At 44.5% G+C, this 11,694-nt stretch overlaps 1 protein-coding gene across 1 annotated transcript; it reads right to left on the reverse strand.

Annotated features, from left to right (window-relative positions):
* Window positions 1–8,096: 8,096 nt before the first annotated feature.
* Window positions 8,097–11,389, reverse strand: LOC123405002 (MDIS1-interacting receptor like kinase 2-like). The gene is made up of 2 exons (XM_045098880.1): window positions 8,614–11,389; window positions 8,097–8,449 (listed from the first exon to the last, which is right to left on the reverse strand). Exons 1-2 carry the CDS (start codon window positions 11,387–11,389, stop codon window positions 8,097–8,099), a joined length of 3,129 nt encoding a protein of 1,042 aa, XP_044954815.1.
* Between the last annotated feature and the right edge of the window lie 305 nt (window positions 11,390–11,694).

Genomic DNA, 11,694 nt, shown 5'->3' on the forward strand with positions numbered 1-11,694 from the left:
TGTTCGACCTTTCGGTCTCTCGTGTTCCGAGGCCATATCTGTACATGCTAGGCTCGTCAAGTCAATCTAAGTGTTTTGCGTGTGTAAATCTGGCTTACACTCATTGTATGCGAATGTTAGAATCTATCACACCCGATCATCACGTGGTGCTTCGAAACAACGATCCTTCGCAACGGTGCACACTTAGGAGAACACATTTCTTGAAATTTTAGTGAGGGATCATCTTATTTACTACCGTCGTTCTAAGCAAATAAAATGTAAAACATGATAAACATCACATGCAAATCATAATGTGACATGATATGACCAATATCATCTTGCGTCTTCGATCTCCATCTTCGGGGCACGGCTTGATCACCATTGTCATCGGCGTGACACCATGATCTCCATCATCATGATGTCTATCATCGTGTCTTCATGAAATTGTCTCGCCAACTATTACTTCTACTACTATGGATAACGGTTAGCAATAAAGTAAAGTAATCATATGGCGTTCTTGATTGACATGTAGGTCATACAATAAATTAAGACAACTCCTATGGCTCCTGCCGGTTGTCATACTCATCGACATGCAAGTTGTGAATCCTATTACAAGAACATGATCAATCTCATACATCACATATATTTGATCACATCCTTTTGGCCATATCACATCACATAGCATACCCTGCAAAAACAAGTTAGACCTCCTCTAATTGTTGTTGCAAATTTTACGTGGTTGCTATGGGTTTCTAGCAAGAACGTTTCTACCCTACTTTACAGCCACAACGGTGATATGCCAATTGCTATTTACCCTTCATAAGGACCCTTTTCATCGCATCTGATCCGACTAAAGTGGGAGAGACAGACACCCGCTAGCCACCTCATACAACAAGTGCTTGTTAGGCGGTAGAACCAGTCTCACATAAGCGTACGTGTAAAGTCGGTCCGGACCACTTTATCCCGCGATGTCGCTGAATCAAGATAGGACTAGTAACGGTAAGAAAATTGACCAAATCATCGCTCACAGCATACCTGTATTCTACTCGTGCATAGATTCTACGCATAGACCGTTGGAGAACATAGTAATAATTCAAATAGTACTAAAGTGCTACCGTACTTAATCTCAAATTCTCAACTCCTATGCTACTCATATTATTGGCCCTGAAGTGAAGACTAGTCAAAACATTGTATAGCAGAAACAGAAAATCGATCCAAATACGTGCAGTGTCTATAGTTTCAGGTTTTATTTTAGTATTTATACACATCGCTAGAATTTAGTAAAAAGAAGAGCAACCGCCATAAACCTGTAACCCCTCGATTTCAGTGGTCCTTGCTTGCTGGTTCAGTTACGATCCGTGGAATCAAATATTTTACTTAGTACTTTGCATTCATACACAACAATACAAATTCCCTAGAAAAAACATTTATGCATATATATATATATATACAACAATGTATTGTCAACTCATCTGTAGTTTTTATGCCAAACTTATCCATTCATAATATGATTTTTTTTGACAAATTTTAGAGAGATAAAGTTCACAGGGGTGCCTTAACTTTTTTAACCTTAAAATTTATATTATTGGAACGTGTCTAGCGCGTGCACACTTACTAGTACTAATGGAATGGAGCAATTAATGGAGTACATATATACTGCAGGCTTGACATACATAACATCTAATTTAATTTCATTTACTATTATTGATACTGGGGCGTACATTGTGTGTAAAATGTTAGGAGTATATGAAGCTAATTAAACTAGCTCCGTCTATCGGGGGCATCTTCGTTCGACGTCCTAGTGATTTAGATCGGGCAATAAACTTGACAAGTACTCATTAGTTTTGTCTGCAAAATCAGGTATTTCATGATGCCAGTATGAAATCAAGTTGATTTCAAGTAAGACTAGTGTTATAGTTGTGTCGAATATTGTGTATAAGGTAGGTTACAATTAGACTTGTAGTTGTATTGTGTTTAGATAGGATATGGAGTCGTGTTCAAGCAGGACACTTGTATCCTAGGCCTCTCATATATAGCGGGGCTAGACACACGATGTAACATATGCCAACATAATAACACAGGTATGCGGGGGAGCCGACGACGTGTGTCGGCACCCGGGCGGCTGGTGTGCGGTATTGTGACGGTGTCACGGGGAGGAGCGCCCGTAGTCATATGCCCCGGGGATGTATCCATATCGATGAACCTCGTTAACAAATATCGGTGTCGTGCTCGTGTGGTTGCTTGTTCCTCGGATGATCAACGGCGTGCCTCAGATTAATTGAGTAAAAGGCGTTGGCGGTCTGAGAACTTGTCTGGCGGGTGCACTTAAGTCCCACTACTTGCAAACCGGAAAACACATCACAGAACTTGCGTTGCGGGCTTATCTAGGTCACAACCGCCATTTGGACCGGTCGGCTGCCCGGTTTTCTCCGTTTGAGGTCACGCGAGGCGCACGTGTGGGGTTATTTTTGCACAAAAGACCCTGCTCCTTGTGCTAATCAGTTGGGGACGTCCCTGCCTCCCTTCGTTGACCTGTTTCCTGATGCTGGAAGCGACTGGCGACGGCGCTGCGGGTGCGTCGAGCTCGTCGGCGGCAAGTGTACCGATGGAGGTGATGGAGATGCTGCCGAAGTTGAGGACAGAAGAAGGGGGTCGGCCGATCTACGGTTAGTTCTCGTTCTCCTCCCCCTCCCCTCCCGTACGATTAGCTATCCTCCCCCTCACCGGCCAATTTAGGGTTAATGTACCATGTTTTTCGCAATGTAGGTTTGGATTCAGTAAAGTTCAGTATAGAGATGCATCATGGTGGGTTTTCCATTGGAAAAGGAATTAATTTGGCATATTTGGATGAAAAAGTAACATGGTTTGAAAACCTTGATAGGAACACTTTCTGCAATGATATGATTGACTATATGTTGGGTCAGTTGAATTATCCACCAGGTGATTTGGATATTGTTTTCTGGTGCCCACCTGGTAAAACAATTTCAGAATGGTGGCAATTGGTTTTGAAGTGGATTGTTTGAAGATGGCAGAAGCTTCTGTTATTTCAAAGATGCTTGTTTTGTTTGTCAAGCATGTGAAAACAACATGGATTAAAAAATTGGAGGATGAGGAAGATGACATTGCTTATAGGGTTGTGCCTGAATTGCCTGCAGTAATACTTAGCCTTATTAGCAAGGATAAAATGAGGCATATGAAATCAGATAGCAAGAAAGCTAGTGCAGAGAGTGGTGAAAATGAGGATGCAGAGAGTTCTGACAAGTCATCAGATGCAGAAGAGGAATGGGAATGTGATTCAGAGACTGATCCACCATGGTATGGTAGTGATTATGTAGTGGATGAAGATGATGAGTTGTATGATAAAAATGTAGATGATGCTGTGCAGGATGCATTGGTTGAGAAGGGGAAGAAAGTAGGAGCTGAGTACAGACATGTTCCAGGCACAGATGATGTCACTGAAGAGGAACTGCAGCTACCACAAGAAGATGATTTTGAGAAGATGCACAAGAGTGATTCTGATGATGAGGAGTACAAGAAGAAGAAAAAGAAAGAGAAACCCATATACAAGTTCAAAACATTTAACCCACTAGTGGAGATGGAAAATCCACAATTCAAACTAGGTATCGTTTTTGATTCAGTGGAGTTGTTGAGAAAGGCAGTGGCACATTATGCAGTTAAGAACAGAATACAGATCAAGAAAAAAAAAGAAATAACAAACAGAGGTTTGAGGCAGTAGGTATGGATGGTTGCCCTTGGAAACTTGTAGGTGTGGCAGATAACAGGACACAATCTTTCCTTGTAAAAACATTTGTTGGAGGGCATATTTGTGAGAAATTATGGGATGTCAAAGAATTACAACCCCTTTTCTGGCCAAAAAATATGTGGAGATGTTCAGGGACAACGACAAGATGTCTTTATCTACATTTGCAAGGAAAGTGAGGAAGAAATACAACATGGAAGTAAGCAGACATAAACTTGGGAGAGCTAGGAAAGCAACATTTGTTGTGGTGCATGGGGATGAGGTGAAGCAATACACACTTCTTTGGAAGTATGCACAGGAATTGAGAACAAGCAATCCAGGATCTTCTTTCTATCTAAACCTAGAAAATGGATTGTTTAGCACATGTTACTTCAGTCTTGCAGCATGCAAGATAGGGTGGTTAAAGGGCTGCAGGGCCATTATATGTCTTGATGGTACTTTTATAAAGACGAAATATGGTGGGCAACTACTTACTGCAGTAGGTATAGATGAGAATGATTTTGTATATCCAATTGCAAAGGCAGTGGCGGAGACAGAGTGTTATGCATCATGGTCTTGGTTCTTGTCTACATTAAAGCAAGATCTGAATATTATGAACACCGGCTCATTCACTATTATGAGTCATAAGCAGAAGGGCCTCATCAAAGCTGTGCAGGAGCATTTTCATGACTCTGAGCATAGGTTCTATGTCAGACACTTGTATGAAAACCTGCATGTAGTCCACAAGGGAGAAACTATCAGGCAAGAACTCTGGATTTGTGCAAAATCCACCACACCTACTGTATTTGAGCAGAATATGGAGAAGTTCAGGCAAGACAATGCAGAGGCATATCGACGGCGGCACGGCTACTCCCGACGGGAGAGCTAGCGGTGCTCCAAACAGAAGGGACACCACCAAAGCTTGAGGTCTCACTGCCACCCACGCCGCCTCCCATCTCGTCGGCGACGATTTCGGATCTGGAAGGAAGGAACTACCGATTTCGGATTTGGGAACTACCAAACAGAGGAAGGAAGAGACTGATTTATCCAATGTAAAATGTGCAATACGACCCTAGAGTTAATCACTAGGGTCTTTTGTGCAAAAATAACCCCACACGTGCGCCTCGCGTGACTTCGAACGGAGAAAACCGGGCAGCCGACCGGTCCAAATGGCGGTTGTGACCTAGATAAGCCCGCAAAGCAAGTTCTATGACGAGTTTTTTCCGGTTTGCAAGTGACGGGACTTAAGTGCACCCGCAACGCAAGTTCTCAGACCGCCAACGCCTTTTACTCGGATTAATTGTAACAAGTGGTATCATGAGCAAGGTTTCGAGAGGGTGTGGATAGTTGATCTAGAGAAAGAGCCGGAAGAAATCATCGAAGAAATCGTGGATGCGGAGCTGTGTCAGTGTTTGATCGAGGAAGCAGCATGGCGGCGTTTTGATGGATTAGATCGCATTGCGAGAAATCTAGGAACACGATGACAAGTCAATGGAAGGTTTCGCGGCCGGAATAACAATCGGAAGCAGGCAGACCGGATCAGCAGAAGCGGCGGCATGGTGCAACGCGTATGACAGGGAGGCCGAAGTGGGGCAGCGGTTGTTGTTTCCGGGCATGGCTCAGCGTGGACTTGTCAGGCGGCCGACACGAGAGGAGAGCGGTGTGGCCCATGCAAGCAAGGCTTGGCAGCAGTGCAAAGTAGGCCGCGCTGGAGGCTGGTGTGCACGAGCGTGAGGTTGGACCGGTGCCGAGGCTGCTGCATGCATGCTGACTGATGCGGCGGCCGAAGGAACGCAGCGCTCGGGGCGATATTGGTTCGGTGCAGCGTGGGCATCGACGTTAGGGCAGCAACCAACAGACGCGCGTCGACATGCAGGTGGCGGAAGCCAGGCGAAGGCCATGTCAAGGGCCAGGTGGGCAGGCAGCATCGTGGCCCAAGCTAGCTGGCGGGTTGGTCTAATGTATGGTTGGTCGAGCCGGCAAGGGATACGACAGGCATACGAGAGGCTGAGCCAACTCAAGTGCGCGTAAGTTTTAAGCCGTGACGTGAGATTTGTTTGAGAGAGAAAAAATGGTAACCTGGATATGGTGTGGACGTGGCTTGGGGATGCAACATGATTAAAGAAAAGGGGCGTTGGAAGTTTATGGAGACATGCTTGGTTTACCCATGGGGACTATCAGGAAATCCAGTTTTCTTTTCGCATGTGTTGCAAATTGCATACGGGATTCTACCAGGAGGTTGGAAGGTTGGTGACGTGCATACAAGGCAAGGTTGGTGACGTGCATACAAGGCTAGAAGCAGTGTGGAGTGCGTTGTTGCAGGATCATGCATATACAGGGCATTAAGCATTGCCCGGATGTGTGCAGGAGGAAATGACGCAGGATCGAACATGGTTGCAGTCGGATATTTTCGGCTGGGTCGGACGGGCATGCACTGTCTGACGAATCGACATGGATGTTGGTCAAAGCAGAAGACGACGGTGATTTCAACGACGACGACATAGAAGTGTGATGTTGATGGTGATTGACTTCTGGGGCGTGGAAACACGTGATGCAGGCCTCGGGGCTTGTGCGGCTTCGACAAGACTATGCGCGGGGTTGATTCAAGGCAGTGTACACATGAGAGCTTGAAGTTGACATGGCGCGGGGCAGCATGGTGCAGCTACATGGAGTCATGTTGAAGGTGGAGCTAGAGTCTGGTGGAAGACTTCACTCTGTGCTGATGGAGGGGTTACGGTGTAAGTTAACAGAGAGTCGAAGCATATTTCAGCGGGATAGCGAGAGACACGTGGATTGGACCGGGTACTAGTGGTCTGATGGAGACGTGATACTCGGCATCAGTCGGTGATGATCGGTGGTTCTCTGCAGTGGGGGTTGAGTGGTGTGGGTCCGCGACCCTGGAGACTCGACCAGGACAGCAGAGGCTCGACGCGGTGATAGCGGCGAGGCGTGCGGTAAGCACGAAATACAACGACATACCAAGGCCCTAATGGTGAGACATGTGGCCGTACAAAGTGTGCAGGAGTGCTGAAGTAGTGTTGATGAGTACCAGAATCAAGTTGGTGACTGGGTCTATCTGTGCTAGTTGATGGACGGGAGTTGACCATGGAGAATCTGAGAAAGTGACGAAAAGTTTGAAATTGTCAAAAACGGAGAAAGTACATGGTCGTATATTCTGTGATGTTCAATGCACATGGCAAAGTGTGAATGACAAGTACAGAAGGAGGCGGAGTGCTATAGCTGTGGACATGTCAGAGACTATCCGGAAAAAGGGTGAGACAACTGCGAACTTGACTCAATGTGACACAAGGCGATGGTGAAATTCCTTCAAGTTTCAAACAGACGGTCAAGAAAGAGCGATGCTATTGAGTTCAGGTATATCTTATATGTGGCGTCCAATATGTGGATTGTTCACTTTCACGCAGCTCAGTGATCAGTGTGTAATGACGTTGAACGGATACTCCAAAAGTTGAGAGCACAAAGTAGAGTAATGAGGAACTTAATTTTGCTCGAGTGTTGACTGTAAAGAAGACAATAAGGGACTACAGTTGCAGGCGGAGTCATGTGGAGTCTGGGAGTAGCAGCAGTGCTCATGGTATAATCTCAAGTTCAATGTACATGGAGGTTCGACGCATGGATGTATTCAAGGTGATGGAGAATATTCGCCAAGGTGAAGTTTGTTAGAGTTGTGTCGAATATTGTATACAAGGTAAGTTACACTTGAACTTGTAGTTGTATTTTGCTTAGATAGAATATAGAATCGTGTCCAAGCAGAGCACTTATATCCTAGGCCTCTCATATATAACGGGGCTAGACACACGATGTAACATATGCCAACATAGTAGCACGTGTATGCAGAGGAGCTGATGACGTGTGTTGACACCCGGGCGGCCAGTGTGCGGTATTGTGACGGTGTCACTGGAAGGAGCGCCCGTAGTCATGCCCCGGGATGTAGCGATATCGATGAACCTCGTTAACAAATCTTGATGCCGTGCTCATGTGATTGATTGATCTTCGAATGATGAACGGCGTGCCTTGGATTAATTCTAACAACTGGGATCGCCACATCATGCCGAATTGTTTGGTCACAACGGCAGGCTCCAATTCTCACATATACAGAACCGTCTGCTTGCTATTACCGACTGTGGCTGCGGTTCACAACCACCCATACTACTCCAGTAAGTAGTAATAGAATTCTTGCATGACCAATTGCGGCATATTGGTAAAAGATCAGGAATGCACGTGCTTGACTCCAACACTAATTATACCTTATTGACACATCTTTAAGTATCTTATTCCAATACTACAACTTTTCAACGTCCAACTTTTCTACACACGTTATAATATCATTTGCTAGTTACAGAAAAACTACATGGCACTACTGTGCAGGAATGGTGAGATCAGCATGCAGATAATCAACATCATCTTTACATGTTTTAATCACAGCAGATAGCTCATCGGTTGCACGTCGTGCCGTTGGTCTGCGTGATGGGTTAGGCTCCAAGCACTTGACTGCAACACTGAGCATGTTGTATATTTCTCTAGCAGTTTCTGCATCCGGGAGCATGATCCTAGTCTCCAACAGATCCTTCATGCACACATTTCTTTTGGTCGTCAATGAGAGTGATGAGAGCAAATCTCCTGGGTGGAATCCCATAAATATTTCCAAAACGAGCACTCCGAAGCTGTATAGATCACATTTCTCCGTCACATTCTCTGTATATGCTAGCTCTACAATCAATACCGATTCGTTAATTAATGTAACAATTCAGAGTTGGTTGCAATGATATGTACCCATTTTCCATCAATATATCACAATTTACATGTACAAAAGCAACATATAATAACATAGCTAAGTCTAGAAAATAATACATTTATGATTAAGTTTTATTTACCTGGGGCGAGATATCCTTTTGTCCCAGCAAGCCTTGTCAGATTCAGGCCATCAACATTGAGAATTTTGGCTGTACCAAAATCAGAGATGCAAGCTCTGCATTCAGGATCAAGCAAAATGTTGTTGCTTGTTATATCTCGGTGCACTATTGGTGATGAACAATCATGATGCATGTATGTCAAAGCATGAACTATGTCCAACACAATATTTATCCGCCTTTTCCAATCAAGTTCAGTTGCCCTTTCACATGCTCTTAATGTTTCCGCCAAGTTTCCTCTCCCCATGTATTCATAGATAAGGAACCTGCCTTGTCTAGAGGAACAATACCCGAATAATTTTACGATGTTTCGATGCCGAATCTGCACCAATGCCTCGATTTCACGGTTGAATGCCGATTCACTCATGGAACTCCCATCTTCCATGGTGTGTATCTTCTTCACTGCAAATATTTCACATGTTGAAAGCTTGGCTATGTAGACAGATCCATATCCACCGGTTCCTATGCAATACATTTCACTGAAATCCTCTGTTGCTTCAATGATTTTCTTGAAAACGTCTCCTCCATCATAGCTCCAAACTGAGAACATATTTTCTTGTGTTACTTTATTGGTGTTAATTGCCTGGGATTTCAGATTTTTCTGCCGGAACACCAATATCACGCCGATGAGAACAACAGATAACAAAATAGGAAGCACGGCTAGTATAATTGTTTTGTATGCTTTCCTTTGTCCTCTGCTCTGAGTTGCACTACTGCAAGGAGTCAATCCTTTCACTACACCACATAACAACTTATTATGCATGAACCAGTAGAGAGGAGCTTGTTGGAATAGCCTACTATCCGGGATAGGTCCTTCCAATTCATTGTAAGATACATCAATGGATACCAAGCTTTCCATACTCCGAAATGAAGACGGGATGGAGCCACTCAATTCATTGTGTGAAAGGTTCAAAGTTTCCAGCATGTTCAGATCACTAAACTGGGTTGGTATTGCCCCAACAAATGAATTATAACTTAAATCCAACATGTCTTGTAAGTTGTGCAACACCCCTAGTATGGCAGGGATATTTCCTTTGAAGTTATTGTGACTCAAATTCAACGAGTGGAGCTTTAAGCATTTCTCAATTGATCCTTGTACCAAACCACTTAGGTTATTCGATGACAAATCTAGCAACTCCAGACTAGACAATGCACCAATTTCTTGCGGTATGCTTCCCTGGAGTAAATTATCTTGGAGGTTCAACTGGAACAAATTATTTAGATTGCCCACTTCACATGGAATTTTCCCTTCAAGCTTGTTTGATGAAAGATCAAGTACCTTTAGCTGAGACAGTTTCCCTATACTTGTGGGTATTCTACCCATGATGTTGTTGTTTGAGATAGCTAGCTTGGTAAGTTCACGACATCCCCCCCAGTGATAAGATAATTGACCAAACAACTTATTTGAGCTCATATCTATATACACTAGATTTGGATGAGCGCCCAACTCGGAGATATCTCCTTCTATTTGATTCCTTTCAAGACGAACTCTGACTAGGCTTCTACAATGTATCAAATTAGACGGCAGATGTCCACTCAAGTTGTTATCAAATGTAGATAAATTCTTGAGGCGGCCACCAACACACAACTCGGGTGGCAAGGGACCAGATAGATTGTTAGTTTGCAAATTCAGCTCCTCGAGATCCATTAAGGTACCAATTTCTGGAGGAACATGTCCGGAAAATTTATTATCATGGAGGCATAAGATAGTGAGCTTTGTCAAATTTTCAAAGATATTGGGGATAGAACCCATGAGTTTGTTTCTGCTAAGCACCAACTCTTTTAGATTCACCAAGTAACCTAGTTCTCGAGGAATACGCCCGGAAAGTTGGTTACCCCCAAGTTCCAGGCTAGTCAGTTTAATCAAACTCCCGAAGGTATATGGGATGGAACCGATGAGGTTGTTTTGCATAAGAGCCAACTCTTGCAAATTGACCAGGTAACCTAGTTCTCGAGGAATATGTCCTAAGAATTGGTTGCCATCAAGGTACAAGCTAGTGAGCTTGGTCAAATTTCCAATGGTATTGGGGATGGAACCCGTCAGATTGTTGTTGCTAAGATACAACTCTTCCAAATTGTCCAGGTAACCTAGTTCTCGAGGAATATGTCCTAAGAACTTATTACCATCAAGGTACAAGATAGTGAGCTTGGTCAAATTCCCTAGATTTGTAGGAATTGGGCCGGTGAGGTTGTTGTGGGAAAAATCTAAGGTGGCAAGCTTGTTTAGGTAGCCTAGTTCTCTAGGGATCGGACCAGACAAGTGATTGGCTGACAAGTTGAGCCCCACAAGGCCCTCTAGTTGTTTAATTTGGCTTGGTATTTCACCGGAAAGCTCATTCTCCTGTAGCATTAGATGTTGCAGGTTTGGCAAGGATGAAGGTAAATCAGATGGAAAGGAGCCGCTTATCTGATTGTGGGAGAGCTGGATAGTCGTCAGGGTGGCCAACGGCGTGAAGTTGAGGGCCTCCAGCTCCCCTCTCAGCTGCAACCCCTGTAGGGAGATCCCGGTGATCACCTCTTGGTGCCTTGCTCGGTGCTTGGTGCAGATGATGCCATGCCAGCTGCACGGCCACGTATTGTTTCCCCAGGATTGGAGTAGGGTTGGGCGGCTTTGTAGTGTGGCTTTCCAGGCGAGGAGAGCCGCTGCTTCTTCTTCCAGGAGGGATGGCAGCGGCATGCACATGCACAGTGGTAGTAGCAGGGTGAGTGAGATGATGTTGAGGAGAAGGTTGTTCTCCATGATTAGCAGTACGAGTTGGTTCTTGGTGTATGCCTGTGAAATTTCAAGGTCATTATATACTACTACTACAGTAGTAGTACGTCCATTCATTATGCAGGATTTATGCACGATTTACTAGGTGTGACTTTGATAGGTGCATCGCTCACCGTGGGAAGACGCAAAAGAGTACTGGTCTTGAGAATTAACCACATCCATTCATATATTGCCCAGCAATTTGGCTGGATCCAAGCTAGTACGACCGGACGACTTGCACCGTCATTCCATGCACCCAAGCTAGTAACAGTAGAACAATTCGAGCGTGTCCA

The sequence above is a fragment of the Hordeum vulgare genome, chromosome 6H, assembly GCF_904849725.1.
Source record: "Hordeum vulgare subsp. vulgare chromosome 6H, MorexV3_pseudomolecules_assembly, whole genome shotgun sequence".
Lineage (NCBI taxonomy): Eukaryota > Viridiplantae > Streptophyta > Magnoliopsida > Poales > Poaceae > Hordeum > Hordeum vulgare.

Coding starts and splice junctions, on each gene's coding strand:
- LOC123405002 (XM_045098880.1), bottom strand. CDS start 11,389: ATGGAGAACAACCTTCTCCTCAACATCATCTCACTCACCCTGCTACTA. Junction 8,450..8,613: donor AAAAGGATATCTCGCCCCAG/GTAAATAAAACT, acceptor TATTGATTGTAG/AGCTAGCATATACAGAGAAT.